Source organism: Astyanax mexicanus, chromosome 6 (assembly GCF_023375975.1).
Source record: "Astyanax mexicanus isolate ESR-SI-001 chromosome 6, AstMex3_surface, whole genome shotgun sequence".
In the NCBI taxonomy this organism is placed as follows: Eukaryota; Metazoa; Chordata; class Actinopteri; order Characiformes; family Acestrorhamphidae; genus Astyanax; species Astyanax mexicanus.
The window spans coordinates 575,864-591,706 of record NC_064413.1 but is presented as its reverse complement, the minus strand read 5'-3'; the positions used below and the strand labels follow the sequence as shown (position 1 = coordinate 591,706).

Below are 15,843 nucleotides of genomic sequence, written 5' to 3'. Positions count from 1 at the left end.
AAATGATTTATTATGGTTTATCAATTAGTTTTTTGTTAAAACTTCTAAAAACACAAAGAAGTGAATACATTAAATGCAACCACAGAATAAAGAATTATCTACAGTTACTCAAAATGTCAATATGTCTAATAAATTATGATGTAAAAAAAGAGTTCCTTACCTTTTTCTACAGCATCAAGGCAGACCACAGATGAACAGTATGTCCCGTATCCGTCAAACCCAAGAAAAACAGTCAAATTAACAAGAAAAAAAGGAAAACAAAAATGCAAGATCTGCTTATGGAAGTGTGGAGAAGGAGTGGAGTGGAAACCAGTCCAGGACTGTGTTATTCCCCCAGTCTCCGGCTGCAGGCAGATTACACAAGTCCCTTTTTTCCCCGCGATCCTCCAGCATGACAAATAGCTGACGCTCCAAATGGGTCCGGCCTCCTGTCTAAAATAAACCTGTCCCTTCACAGAGCACAGCTGCCCCACAGCACACATACAACAGAGGAGCTAATCAGGTGCCTCCTCTGTTTTTCCATTCAATCACTCTGGATGCATTTACTCAAACAATGGCATTTGTTAGAAATGAGAAATCAAACAACATAGAAACTCTAAATCTAAGAGTACAGACCATCTAATATCTTACAAGAGTTACCTTCATTCAGTTTTAACTTCATAAAGTATAAAATAATATAAGGCCGTATGCTTGTTATAACTCTTCCAAATTAAACTTATATGTTTTTTATATATCTTTTTTCAACTCTGAATTTTTTACAAGGTTTCTAATCTGAATAGGTTGCAAAACTAATGTAACATTTAAAAAGCATGTTTAAAGGAAGGTAATTCACTTTGATTTTCTCGCAAGAAAGTCATTATTTTAAAGAAATGGTTACAGACTGCACGTTCAAATGATTGATATTAATGACAAAAAAAATCACTCCTGTTACTAGAACTCATTCCTGTTACTGGAATTCACTTCTGTTACTGGCACTCATTCCTGTTACTTTCTATGTTTTGAGTAACAGGAATGAAAGTAACAGGAGTGAGCATAAAATTAGCAAAATAAGATCTGAGAAATCACAGTATCCAATCCTCATTCAAGACACACTGTCAAGGTAAAAATCTGGGCTAAACTTCCTGAGGATTACTGAATGTTTTTATCTTTTTACATGTAAACCGAGCTGTAAATGACGACACTAGGACACAGAGCTGACAGGAGAAAAGCACACTTCTGAATAGTAATGCACTAAATATTCTGCCCTTTAGTATTTTGGTAGATCATTTTGTCACATTGCATTATTTTTATCTAAATACAGAATTGTTTTTGTTTCAACTGAATGTTTAAAAGCAGTTATACTAGTAGTATATTTTTTACATTAGTCGAATAGCTATTTTTCAGAGTTTTTTTTTTTCATTTTGTCAAATATGTAGTTATCACAGAAATACCCTGAAATATTGTGATATTATTTTAGGTTTAATATCGCCCACCCCTAATCAACACTTTAGCACCTTTCTGTAGATGATCTGTAAATGTGTGAAAAGCTGCTGCACATTTTGTTTTTCTCCTTTAAGTTAATAAGGTTGATGTTTGCTAATATGAACAACATTTCATATCAGCTTTAACTTGCCTCCCTGTCAACAGTGAGAGCTGCACAGTCCAGCAAGTCAGATCTCACTGCTAGAGTTTCACAGTGTTAAATATGAACCAGCCGGGCTTCTGCTGCTGCTGCTGCTGTCAGTCAACACTGTGACGGAGCCACCGGCCTGGGAAAGACCCTGCAGACACAGACCAGAGTTTAGAGTTTAGTTTATTTACCTACTCTTCTTTATTTAAAGCGTTTATTCAGTTTTTATTCAGGAGAGTGCTTTTCTACTGTCAGCTCTGTGTCATAGTTTCAGACATCCTAGGTTGCATAAATTCAAAAATTACATTATTTCAGGGAGGTACCCCTAGACCTGGACTTGAACCCCTCCAATCCTCTGCCCCCCAAAAAATAAAATAAATAAATAAATAAATACAGATACCAAAATAAAATAGAAATTAACGTAATATATATGTATATAGAGTACTGTGCAAAAGTTTTAGACACCAAAGCAAATTACACTAATCTCACCAATATAAAGTGTTTTACCTGAAAAAAAAGCACCACATATGATTTGAACAGATGCAAATAAACATAAATACAGTAAAACGTAACGAGGACTTATCATTTTTAACTATAAGTATGTTTATATATATATATCCTGTGAGCCGAGCTGAAGAACAAAGCGTTGAGATTTCTCCTGGATGCACCTCCTCAGCCAGCATGTGTTTATTATGTTCAGTTCCATCAGCAGCTCACCTGATTTACCACATTTACCAAAAATTTAACAAACCAGGTGTTGATTAATATGATGAGAACTACTATCAGATTTGTAACAGAAGTCAATGATCCAAATATCCTATATTAAAATAAATGATACTGGACAGATATAATCTGTCTCTAGTAGATATATAATGGGAAAACAGCAAAAAGTGGTACCCTGATGTGATAATTAGGAGTGGGTGATACAGCACCATATTTCAATCACCCTATTCAATGCCTAGCATTTAAATGTAATAAAAATGCCCTTTATTCTAAACAATGATCCAGTTAACTCTCAGAAAAGGAGCTCCTATTAAACTGACACAACCCTTTTAGCAGTAACTAAGGACAGATAATTATGGAAAGTGTCAACAACACATTAATTCATCTCAGCCTGAAAAATAATATACACTCTATTACAATTCTAAATCTACTCTGCTAATAAAAATCACTGGAATTAATGCCATGCACTTTCTTCCAAAGTACATAAAATGACATGCCCACAGAGGCTATAAATCTTCTCCACACCTTCTAAAGAAGCTTCCTCTGAACATTCCCAGGGTGCCGTTCCCCGAGAGACCAACTAAGAAATCTGCAGCTCACTTCATATCTTATAAAAACAAGTTGCAGAAAGTTTTCAATTCTATTCTTCACTTCATATGTTGCAAATATCTTAACAAGGCCCTCGGGACAGACGCGGTCATTTTCGTGCAAACTTTATGCACTCTGCAAACAGAACAGGCTTACATATCAAAATTATATCTAATAAACAGCTAAAAAGGATCCCCTCAAAATATGAGGAAATGACATAATAGTGACTTAATAGTGATACATTGAAATGAATTAAATCAATTGATTCCTATGAGGTTTAATTCACATAAAATTCAGCTAAAATGTACCATATTTACTATATATCAGATAAAAAAAAAACATAGAGCGTATAGTAATGATGCACAATATGGACCTAAAATGTAATGTTTGATAAAAAAAAAAGAGCTAATGGATATCAATACATTAACAGCATGGGAAATGATTAATGGAACTTTCCTAAAATCACAGTTTTAAGAACCAAAAGGAAAAATGTGTTTAATGTTTATATTTAAGATATAATGTACTTACTTGATGCTACATCCCGCATCCTTTCCTCAGAATCCAGCCTGAGTACGCAGAATTTCTTGTATTTACAGCCAGTTGAAGTATATGAACTGTCAGATAGTATAATAAAAAGGCTAATAAAATAACGCTAACCAGTAAGTTACCTAACTTACTTAGCTTTACCTAGAGGCATAATAAGCCAACCATAGCTAACTCACTATCTTACTGACTAGGTAACCTTAGCTAATTTACTTACTAGGTAAAAAGCTAGATAACTCGTTAGTTTATTGACTAGTTAACTAGCTAACTGACTAGCTAACCCAAGCTAACTCACTGACTAGGTAACTAGCTAACTGACTAGCTCATGGACTAGCTAACCCTGGCTAATTCACTGACTAGGTAACTAACTAACTCAATAGCTAATTGACTGTGTAACTAACTAGCTAACTTACTAACTCACTGACTAGGTAACTAGTTAGATAACTCGCTAGCTCACTGACTAGCTAACTAGCTAGCTAACACGCTAGCTCACTGAATAGGTAACAAACTCGCTAGCTCACTGATTAGCTAGCTCACTGACTAGGTAACTAGTTAGATAATTCGCTAGCTCACTGACTAGCTAACTAGCTAGCTAACACGCTAGCTCACTGAATAGGTAACAAACTCGCTAGCTCACTGATTAGCTAGCTCACTGACTAGGTAACTAGCTAGCTAACACACTAGCTCACTGACTAGGTAACTAGCTAACTAACAAGCTAGCTCACTGACTAGCTAACTTAATGACTAGGTACCTCGCTAGCTCACTGACTAGCTAACTAGCTAGCTAACACGCTAGCTCACTGACTAGGTAACTAACTATCTAACTTACTAGCTCACTGACTAGTTTAATCAATGACTAGGTAATTAGCTAGCTAACTCGCTAGCTTACTGGCTAGCTAAATCAATGACTAGGTAACTAGCTAGCTAACTCGCTAGCTCACTGACTAGCTAACTTACTGACTATGTAACTAGCTAGCCCATCAGCGTAGATATATTTGGAAACTCTTTTTAAACAACACAGGTGGAAAAACATGAAAATATAATGTTGACAGGGTGTAAGATAGATAGTGTGCACACTGTTTAGATTTCTTATTTAGACCACTTAATTTATGAATGTGCTGCAACTACAAAAATAGCATATTTGTCCCAAAAGAGAGAAATGGTGTATATATGGTTATTTATTGGAAGGGCTCAACTAAGACCAGACAGTATAATAAAATGTGATTATGGGAACGTCAAACTGTGAATTCACAAAAGTGAGCAAAATAAACAGGGACAACGATACCCTGCTGTTTAGTTATTGCTGTAATTCAGATCCCTCTACTGATACAGTGCCAGCGACTGACCTGCCAGCGGCAGCATTCCCCAACAGAAACCAGTCAGACAGGTTTATCACTGCCCTCTTCAGATCAAACACTGAAAACATCACATTATTCAAGCTTCATTTCACTGTAAAGTCAATGATATCATAAATATATATTTTAAGAGGTATATTTTAAGTATTTACAAATGCTATACAAATAAATTTATACAGCTGAAGTACAAAACAACATAAGGCAAAACTGCAATATACATTACAAAAAAACACAAAATAAAGTGTAAGTTATAAACTTGTTCTTGTAAATGTTCCTGCATTCACTGTAGTTATTTTTTATTTATTAGTCAGTTTAATGATTGTGCGTATAAAAACTATTTCCTCTCATGTACAATACCTTTTTAAACATGCTTCTTTAGGTCTTCAGTAAAACATGAGTATCATCACACATTAGAAATAGATCTTGATGTAAATATAAAAATATACATATACAGTGATGTAAACAATTATAAAAAGGGTGAAAATACGAAACGTAAAGATTGAAAACTTGTTTACAAATCCAGGCCAAACATTACTAAACATACTGAAAATACTGTTGAGTGTTGCTAAGCCTTCATATTTAATCGCTTTTTATTTTGGTGATTTCCCACTGTCCACCTCCACACAGCCGCAGCATGACATCGTGGTACTGTTAAAAAACAAACACAAAAAAAACACAAAAAAGGACATTAGAGCCTTTTTTAGCATTTTTTAGCAAATTAAATGTTGTAATATTTCCCCTTTTAAAGCACAATTTAAAGGACTTAATTTTTATTTGAAAAAAAATTATTTAAAACATTTATTTGACACTAGCACAAAAACAAATTTCATTTGTGCCCTACATAAGCAATGGTGTCTTTTTGTGTCTTGTCATGTCGAGTCGTGTTTTGTCTTTTCTTTTTGTCTTGTGTTATGTTGTGTCTTGTCTTGTCTTGCCTTCTCTTCTCTTCTCTTGTCTTGTCTTGCCTTGTCGTGTCTTATCTTATCTTGTCTTATCTCGTCTTGTCTTGTTTTGTCTTGTCTTATCTTGATGAGAGAGTGTGAGCTCCTTACCTTCTCTAAAGTGCTGCGATGACCTGAGCTCATCAGGGTCATACCCAGCTGTTTACAGGTCCTGTACATCTGTCCTTCTGCTTCTTCTGTCAGGGCACTGGTGGCTTCATCCAGCACTGGCTCAGATTAGCATAGCAGCACAATAAGAGAAAAAACAGCTTTTGGATTAATACCTATAAATAAATAACTAAATAGTTATTATACTAATAATATATATTTTTCAGATTTTTATAGACTGCAGCACAGTGCTTGTTTTATATGTAGCATAATAGCAAAAAAACAAAAAAAATACCCTACCCAGTTTTCCGGTCACTATGACACGGCTGTGTCTCTTGGTGCTGCTGGGTACTGTACCTGATGAAGCAGTTCGCTATTTTGGCACATCTGGTATTACCCAAGTCTAAATTTATACAATTTCTTTTGGCCTGCAACCTCACTGAACCCACTATGGCATCTGACTCGAGAAACAGAGAAGACTATTTAGAGAAATTGGTCTATTTACAGAATAAGAGCAGCGAAACCCCCCAAGTACAGTGGGAAAGTGCAAGGGTGTTTCTGATAGAAATGTGTAAAATTGTAATTATTCGGTATGACAATGAGTGAGTTTATGTCTTTTTCATAATTTAAATATAATTTCAATATAATTTAAAATATTTTGAATATAATTACAGCAGTTTGATTATTCTAATTAATCTAAATGGTAGTGTAAACAGTGTACTCTGACTTCTAAGATAATCTTAGTGCATGTAAACCCTTAACCGGAGTATTCTGGGATTCCTCAGTTCATGTGCATGCGTGAAGCCAATGAAGACTGTATATAAACAGATAAATAGCTAATGATAGCTAGCTGCTAGGAATAGACAAAAGTAATGTTTAACATAAATGGTCTGGCTAAAGTAGCCTATCTACCTGTTCAGGAGAAAAGTATTTAGCAGCCTTAGTGTCTTGTAGTCCTTCTGGGCTCGAAGTCATCTCCATCTTTCGAGTTCACTGCTAATATTTACTCTTGTTTTATTCAGTCTGTGGTTGTTGAGCTTTTTTGACGAATGTCGAGATTTTTTGGGGTTGTAGAAGGTAAGATTTGGGCTTTGTGTTGCTGTAAGATTGATTTTGTAAGATTTGTATTGCTGATAGAACAGTAAATATAGTGTGTGTTGATGTTTACTGAACATTACTGACCTGCATATTTTGGCTGTAGGTAAAAAAGTCTAGCAAAGCAGAGTCTTTGCATTTCTCCTGGTGATAAAACATCATACCTGTGATCAGAGAGAGGAAGCATTAATTAGGTAAAATATGAGTATAAGCAATACAGAAGCTAGTAAAAGTAAAATGTAACATGTTTCCCAAATGCCACAAAATTAAGAGAAATGTATTTAAAAAACTGTATGTATTTCAGTTGCTGTTTGGGGAATTTTTTGTCCATTTTTTCTTGTAAAAGGATCTAGTTAAGAGGTGATTTTCCCCTAAAATATTATTCTTAAGGGTAAGAAATTCTCACCTTAAATTTAAGAACAATCTATAATTTACAAGCTTTATAAAATATATACAATATATACAGGTGTTTAAACATCAGCATGCTGAATTCTGTATAACTCACCAGTTCCACTCCACTTTCTCATCCAGTCCTCCAGTTCTCTTTAACAGACTGGACTGAAATATAAAAACACGCTTTTATTTATTAAAACAATTCTACTATCACTTTAAAGAACATTAGGAAAAATCTATAAACAACCAAGACAGATACACACCACCCCAGCCAGCTCCAGATACTGCTTAATCCTCTCATCATCAACAGAACCTGTGAAGATTAAAACATCAACATCAGATTAAATAAATCTGTAATAAACTGAGTATTATTAACAAATCCTGAACTGAGATTCAGTCTCACCTGCTGCTGGATAAATGTCCTTCAGAGGGTAGATTACCTTCAGCCAAAACCAAAGAAAACAAGAAAACTGAATTAACCAAATAATTGATTATTTCCCATTATAATTAAACTATAAATATCTTTTAATTTGTCCATTTAAAAATATATATTTTTGGTTTTTAAATGTGCAAAACATCCCACTTTACCACTCCTTAATTAATAAAGGACAACAGGTCAAAAGAAAAGGTGTAAAAGAGTCTAATCTAACCTGTTCTCGCAGGGTACCATCAGTAAGGTAGGGTTTCTGGGGTAAGAAGAGGATTCCCCTCGGCCCAAAAAATGTAGTCATCTCAACACAACCTGAAAAATAATAATGACAGTGTTAGTAATTTTTTTTAAAGAAGAGAATTATGATTTATGTGTCACAAACTATTTAAAATATGTGTAAAGTTGTGTGAATGTTTGTTCATTCACTTGACTTCATTTATTCAGAATGTAGCTTTTAAAAGTGTATTATTTAATTCCATATTCCAATTATTTAACCATTCAAACGGTGTTCCCACTCACCCAGCTACTGATTGCTTACACCTGTTCACCTGTGCATTTATACCCCACATATTCTCTTTTTCTTCACAGAGTACTGCACCTATTTTAGGTGCTTTCATACAACATATTTTCTTGTTTTGATATTCATAATTGTTTCTCCCAATTAAGTAGCGTCACAGTGCTAACGCTCAGAGGAAAGCACAGCGACACCGTTCCGATACATCAGCTCACAGGCGCAGCCTTGTGCTGATCCACATCACCCTAGGAGTGATGAGGGGAAAGAGAGAGCGCCATCTACTGTACTGTACCCACTCAGAGAGAGCAACACCAAATGCTCCCAACTAACAATCTTACAATACAAAGAAATCACTATTTTTACACTATTAACAAGCTCAAATTAGCCCCACACAACTTCCATATGTTCTATTCATCCTGGAAAAGGTAGATACTGATTGTAAAAATAAATTATTCAGTGAAAATAATTCAGAAATGTCTGTGATCTGCTGATATTACCATTAGAAGGTTCCCATAAACAGTTGAGGACCCTCAGCAGTGAGGTTTTGCCGGTTCCCGTGTTCCCAACCAGCAGCAGGTGAGAACCCTGACAGATCCTGAGACTCAGGTCTTTAACCAGCAGCTCCTCAGAGACGGGACTTTTATAGGAGAGCTTATCCAGAACAAACGCAGTCTCAGAGCAGGAGCTCGAGAATTCACCATCACTATTAAACAATATATAGCACACAGAGTGATAATCCACACATACTGCATTTATATTTACACTGGGTTAAACATATATACATCCCAAGGATAATATCATAATTACCTTTTAAATTAACTGTTAATTATGCATATATATATATATATATATATATATAGATATATATATATATATCTTTGTTATTTTATAAGGTGCATCACAATGCTCATTGCTATCTTACACCAAGGTCTGGGTGGCAAGACCTGTAAAGCTAAGCTAAGTTGAGTAAACAAAACTGTAATTCTTAAAAAACAAAAAACAAAAAAAACATTTTTTATATTTCGTTAAACGAGTGCTGGATGTTAATCTACACAGATTTCTCTCCTGAAAACTGTCAATTTGGGTGAGTAAAGTGCTTTCATTTATTTACAGTAAGCTTAGATTATCATATTTTCAATAAGGCTAGCTGCATTAGCAGCTAACTTCTAGCGTTAGCGGTATGTAAATGCTGCCCAGAACCCTGAAGGTTCTGGTAAACTAGGGCAATATAAGCCAGCGGTCATCCACTGTTTTTAACACGGACTAAACTACTATAATCTCGCCTCTAAACAGCGAAAGAGCTAGCGTTTAGCGCGGTTAGCGGCTAATGCTAATGCTGCTCCAGCAGTGCTAGCCGGGTTTAGCAGCAGAGCTAGCGCTTAGCGAGGTAATAAATATAATGTATTTTGAAAATGGTTAGCATCTGAGAGGTATCTGTAATGGATCATCCAAAAAAAGCCCAAACCCTAGTTTTACACAAAAACTACAGTCAGAAATCATCTATTCTTCATACAGTGTCTTTTAGCAAATATTATTCATTTAACCGAGTTAATGGTTTGATTATACACTGTGATTAAACCTAAAAACAGCCCAAAAACCTACTAATTAAATAATTGAGAACTGTATACCTGTCAAAGTCACCCGTCTCCTTTAAGACTGGGTTGCACTCACACTGTTTCCTGCCAACACTGCGCATCACTTCCCTTAACTCACCAATCCTGCAGAAAAACAGAGAAAGAGTTAAATAAAGCTAAAACTATAGAAAGGTAAAAATTTTTATGTTCTACAAACACAATGTTCCCAATTTACTAAACATACAAAAACATAAATGTTTTATTTTTGAATCAACGGTATAAAAACGCACAAAATAAACAAGTACTAAATAGCCATATAAATGATTTCCATGCACTTCTCCGGGTGGATGGGGGTTTCCGGTTGAGAGTAGGCTGTGTGTGATTGGCTGCGTCATTGTAAGCATCTTTGAATGGCAAAAATGTGCTAAATAAGTGTGATTGTAAGTAAGTACGTAAGTAAGTAAAATATAGCTTATCTTGACTGACTTTTGACATAGCTAAACTAGCTATGACAATAAATATATATTATAATATTAGAAATATTGAGAATATTGAGAATATTTAACCCACCTATGGGTGTATCCTGCTACATCTGAGACTGTAGTGGAGAGGTCTATGAGCTGAGTGAAACAGTTAATCAGGTAGATGCACACAAAGGCATTCTGGGGGAAAAGTAAAGAGTAGTAAACATAAATAATTAAGCAAAACCCTGAAGAATAAATGATTTACAAATTTAACACCCAAAATATGTGAATATAGAAGAAAAAACACATATATGGCAACCTGCTTAGGCCAAATTATATAAGACAATATAATATAAAGTTTAAATTGTCGCCTCTAATAGGAATTTAAGGAATTAATGGTCAAGGTAAGATATTTCTTCATACATAAATGTACTTATTATTACATTTGTTGGAATGAAATAAAAAATATACAAAAAATTGTTTTAATTATATCTTCTTCACATTCTTTTTATTTTCTATCAGTGATTTTGCTCCTATATCTGTAAAATATAGGTCAGTTTATAAAAATAAGCCAATTGTTTATTATTTTTAGGATTAAAAATTAAGACAGATCAAATATCAGGGTCGCCAACTTTTAAACACAGTTGTATTCTTAAAAAATAAATTATAAAATAGCTAAAATATAATAAGAAATACTAAAATATAAATCTTACCCTGCTGACCAGAGCGCTGAGCTCACCAGGAGTCATCCCGTCATATACGCCCGAAAAGATGGGGATGGCGATTACGATGTAGCTGAGGATGCTTCCCAGATAGTCAAATGTGTTCACGCCAACTGAGAGTCAAAAAATATAATTAACAAAAGATATTTTTACATGCTTAAAAGTTAGAAATTTTAAGAAAAAGACATACTGAACATATTTAATCACATATACATTTGAATTTAATTTGAACAGTAATGAAATTGCGCTTATACAGTTTTTACTCAACAAATAAAACTAAAGGAATTACTTTTAAACATAATTAGAATTTATTTTAAGGAGTTTAAGTAACATATTTTTTGCAGACTATAAGAAGCACTTAAAATCCTTTTATTTTGCCAAAAATCATCAGTGCTGCTTATAATCCTTATGTGTGTAATGTAATTCTATCAGTCAGGTATTAAGGAGCAGTAAAGTCACTCCACTGAAGTACAGAGTTATACAGCTTAAATGTACTGGAGGTTTAGGTAAAAATAAAAATGATATACGTAATTTCCTGTATTCCTTGGGACTTTAAGAGAAAACACAAAAAGACAAAGACAGAGACGTACTGTAGAGCCAGAGCTCAGTTTTCATCAGACGCTTCTGTGTTTGTAGGAGACTCTGGAGTCTCTGATCTGTCCTCATGTGCTCCACTTTACCTGCTCTAAACATCAGATAAAAACAGCTTCTGTAATAAACCAACCAGCAATACATATAAGAAAAAGCTAAATATATATTATATCAGATTGGGAGACTGACCTGTAAAACGCTGCTGATTCTGCATTTACTCTGATCTGCATGTGTTTAAACCTAGAGGCGAATAAAAAAACTAAAACATCAGAGATGGAATTACAGTCTGATTTAAATACAACATTAAACACATTAATAGAAACGGAAAAACAAATATTTAGCAACTGTAGTTTTATGTGTTTATACAGCAAATTGTGAGAACAAGCATTAAAAATAAACCTAGTGGTCCAGCGGAATAAGGTGCTGTGACTATGAACTATGATCGCTGGTTTAAATCCAGGTCATGCAGCTTGCCATCAGCAGCGGAAGTTTTAAACAAGTACAAATAAGTATTTGGTACGCCGCCGATTTTGAATGTTTTTCTACCTACAAAGAGGTGTGTATAATTATTTTTATTGTTGGTTCACTTCAACTAAACTAAGAAATTCTATTGAATTTTAAATAACTAAAATGCATTTTTTTTGCATTTTATTTGGTACAGAAACTTTGCGTAGTGTATCAAATACTTGTTTGCCCCACTGCACTAATAAAAACATATGCATTAATCTTGTAAGATTATTTATATACCAAACATGACAACCTGAAGTCTCCCTCCAGCTTTTCTTGTTCTACCAAAGTGGAAACGATGGGTCCCATTAGTATCTTGTTGGCGAACGTCCCGACCAAAAAGTAGCCAAAGATACAGAGAACTCCTATATATCCAGTACTGCAGAACAAACGGAACAGAAAACATAGATTAACCTTAAGCTTTCATATTTATTTCCTAAAATAAAATCAGAATATGATGATTTAAAATCCTTTTCTATATCCTATAATTCAATTAAATTCTCTACATAGACAAGATATTTAATGTTCAAACTGATAAACTGTTTTTTGTAAATAATAAGGTGCTGCAACTATGATCAGGAGATCGCTGGTTCGAATCCCGGGCATGCAGCTTGCCATAAGCAGACAAAGTCCGAGAGAATTGAACGAGAACAAATAAGTATTTGGTAAGCTGCCAATTTCAATTTACAATGGGAATAAAATAAAAAAACAATAAAAACAAACAAAAAAACATTAAATATCTTGTCTTTGTAGTAAATTTAATTGAATATAGGTTTAAAAGGTTTGCAAATCATCTTGTTCAGGTTTTATTTATGTTTTTGTGTAACTGTCCATACGTATTTGGTCATGACTGTTTATATACTGTGTACAAAATCGAGAGCTTCATGAGCCCGAGCCCGATTTAAAGCCAACTTTTTTTTTGGAAGTAGAGCGTTAAAACTGAGCTTTTATAAATGTTTATTAATAACAGATACACACAGTGCTGCACGTCAAGTGCGTCATGCGGAGAAGGGGAGGAGCTCACATGTGCGTGAGCCCCAGAACTGCGTGATTATAACTTGTGCATTAACTTTTATTTTAAAAACAGTTCGATTTGTTATTGTGCTATATTGTGATTATCTCGCCAGAGTTTTATATAAAATAAAATAGCATTAAAAAACAGAGTATTTTCTTGAGATCATTTCTTGGAACTGGTGATTATAAATGTGGTACAGTGAGGAAAAATCAGTAAATGCAGTAAAAACACACCTGTTGAAACACTGGTAGGTGTAATAGGACACAGTGAAGGGGGAAATGACAAACCGACTCGCCATAGTGCTCAACTGCTTACAGAGCCTCTCTACATCCTGACTGATCCGCTGATCACTGAGAAATAAACACCAAACAAACAAACAAACAAACAGACAAACAAAGATAAAATAAGATTAACAAAGATATAATTTCTTATCCACACTGAAGTTTAAGGTTAATCAGAACTTCACTAATAAACCTTTACAGGAAATGGTCTTACGGGTTATCGATGTCTTTCCGGAGTACACTGAGAGTATAGTATACTCGGCCCCAGAAGTAATCTCTGTGCAGTTCCTCTGTTAGAGATTTCCTCCAGCTCACGTACAGCAGACTGCATATATACTGTTCTACACTCTTCACCTGAAAAACACATCAAAACTCTTTAAATTACCCTGAGAAAAATTTAAACACCACACAAAACTGCTGTCTTTAGATACTGAGAGATGGAAGTAAATACAAGTAAATACAGGGTTCTTGCATAATTTTAAAAGACAAATTTAATGCTTTTTAAGACCTCAATAAATATAATTTATATGTAGTCATATTGTAGAAGATAATTGATTGTATTGGAAGTTAAAACCTAAAAATTATGCAGCCTAAAATTATTTTATTTATTATCGTCTTAGACAAAACTTATTTTGTCCTTCCAGTTAGCCAGCTCGCCGATAAAGTTAATATGTTAGCATTTTAGCTAGCTAACTTGCTGCTAATGTTAGCTCGCTCTCTGCTAACCTTAGCTAGCTCTTAGCTAGCGTTCGAGTAATGTGTTAGCTAGCTCGCCGCTAATGTTAGCTAGCTCTCCGCTAACCTTAGCACTCTACTTGGTATCGTAAACTAGCTCTCTGCTAACATTAGTATATGTTTTTCCACTGGCATTAAACCCACCGTCTGAAAATGTAATACCTACAGTAAATTTGCAGTAAATAAGACAATTTAAGACCTTAATCATTCAAATTTTTTATTTAAGACATTTTCAGACTTTTTAGGGACCTGCAGGAACCCTGAAATATCAATCAAAACACAGAAGAGGCTGATCTACTAATCTGGTCCTGATTGGCTGACTAAAGCACATGACTGAGAAGTGCATTCTGGGAATTGGAGTTTGTTAAGGTAAAAAGATCTGTAGTGGAATTGGCGTAACACTTGGTCATTATTTTAACAGATTTACAATAAATACACATCAACTCACATTTAAACTATACAAAGTTTATAGATCTATATATATATTGTTTAAATGAGCACAGGTTTAGCTACCACTCCCCAAATACTCTATTATATAATAGTTTATAAATAAAAATGTATGAAATGTGAATGCAGTACTCAACTATAGATCTTTATTTTGGGAATATGTGATCTTACAGTACAGTACAGTAATCATCTACACTGTTTAATCATTTATCTCAATAATGCATGAGATAAAACAAGAGAGAACTAGTTATGAACTTACAACAGAGTTAATAAGGATGAGCAGGACGGCGAAAGACACGAGCTCCCGAAACCTGCTGTAGTTCTTCTGAGACAGAACCCCGTAGAACTGACTCGGAATTAATCCCACCTGATAAATCACCAGCTGAACTAACGGGAATAAAAGAGATTTAAAGCAAAACTTAACAACTCAAACTTTACACAAGAGTTAATGATATTAATCAATAATAAGCACTAATAAATGATGGATTAAAGCACTTAAAGTACATCATTCTGATATTTTTTAAAGGAACTGTTCTCTATAACATTAACCATGCTTCAGATAAAATTAGATTAAATTAGATTTTTTTTAATTTATTAAATTAAATATTTAAAAATATGTTTTTTAGATTATATTGAGCCTAATAATATATTTTTTATCTTAATCTTTATCACAATAAAACACAACAGCGTGCATATTTTTTGTCCTTTTTACCTAAAAGAGCGACTCCAAGCAGCGTCCCAAACATCAGCACATTTTGATTGAGCCATCCTGGAAACAGAATCTTCAGAATGCTGTAAAATCTCTGCACAAACTTCCAATCTAGCTTTGGTCTGAAATGGGAAACGCAGGAGTTAAAATGAGTTAAAGAAATATATAACTGTGTGTGTATATATATATATACATATTTAAACATGGGAATAGCATTAACAACTAAAAAGGATACAAAAAATATTCACTTTTAATACTTTAGCTGTATTAAAAGTAATTATTCTAACAGCTTATCCATTAAGTTTACTCACTAATCTAAAACTACTCTACATGTAAAAAAACCTATTAACATATTAAGCCTGCAGAAATACAGCTCTGCAAAAATGAATATAGCACTTTAGTTTCTGAATCAGTTTCTCTAATTTTGCTATTTATAGGTTTATGTTTGAGTAAAATGAACATTGTTGTTTTATTCTATAAACTACAGACAACATTTCTC

The 15,843-nt window shown here is 34.1% G+C and overlaps 2 protein-coding genes across 56 annotated transcripts in view; both read right to left on the bottom strand.

The window, feature by feature from the left end:
• obscnb (obscurin, cytoskeletal calmodulin and titin-interacting RhoGEF b) overlaps positions 1-548 on the bottom strand; it is an 86,294-nt gene extending 85,746 nt beyond the window's left edge. For 26 of the 50 annotated variants that reach the window (XM_049480774.1, XM_049480775.1, XM_049480776.1 and 23 more), the window contains exon 1: positions 161-546. The gene's annotated coding sequence lies outside the window, so the exon portion shown is untranslated. Of the gene's footprint in view, positions 1-160 lie in introns of all 50 variants that reach the window. The other 24 variants (XM_049480814.1, XM_049480812.1, XM_049480787.1 and 21 more) reach the window with 3 other exon arrangements.
• Positions 549-4,623: 4,075 nt separating this feature from the next.
• abcd4 (ATP-binding cassette, sub-family D (ALD), member 4) overlaps positions 4,624-15,843 on the bottom strand; it is a 234,306-nt gene continuing 223,086 nt past the window's right edge. For 3 of the 6 annotated variants that reach the window (XM_049480836.1, XM_049480835.1, XM_049480833.1), the window contains 18 exons: positions 15,348-15,466; positions 14,895-15,022; positions 13,668-13,807; positions 13,406-13,522; positions 12,411-12,536; positions 11,840-11,890; positions 11,650-11,744; positions 11,051-11,172; positions 10,444-10,535; positions 9,928-10,017; positions 8,797-9,002; positions 8,006-8,097; positions 7,759-7,795; positions 7,619-7,668; positions 7,468-7,520; positions 7,050-7,126; positions 5,871-5,986; positions 4,624-5,466 (listed from right to left, as the gene is read on the bottom strand). In XM_049480836.1, the coding sequence (XP_049336793.1) occupies positions 5,398-5,466; positions 5,871-5,986; positions 7,050-7,126; positions 7,468-7,520; positions 7,619-7,668; positions 7,759-7,795; positions 8,006-8,097; positions 8,797-9,002; positions 9,928-10,017; positions 10,444-10,535; positions 11,051-11,172; positions 11,650-11,744; positions 11,840-11,890; positions 12,411-12,536; positions 13,406-13,522; positions 13,668-13,807; positions 14,895-15,022; positions 15,348-15,381 (1,695 nt within the window). In that variant the 5' untranslated portion in view covers positions 15,382-15,466 and the 3' untranslated portion in view covers positions 4,624-5,397. Of the gene's footprint in view, positions 5,467-5,870; positions 6,967-7,049; positions 7,127-7,467; positions 7,521-7,618; positions 7,669-7,758; positions 7,796-8,005; positions 8,098-8,796; positions 9,003-9,927; positions 10,018-10,443; positions 10,536-11,050; positions 11,173-11,649; positions 11,745-11,839; positions 11,910-12,410; positions 12,537-13,405; positions 13,523-13,667; positions 13,808-14,894; positions 15,023-15,347; positions 15,467-15,843 lie in introns of those variants that run through there. The other 3 variants (XR_007439646.1, XM_049480834.1, XM_049480837.1) reach the window with 3 other exon arrangements.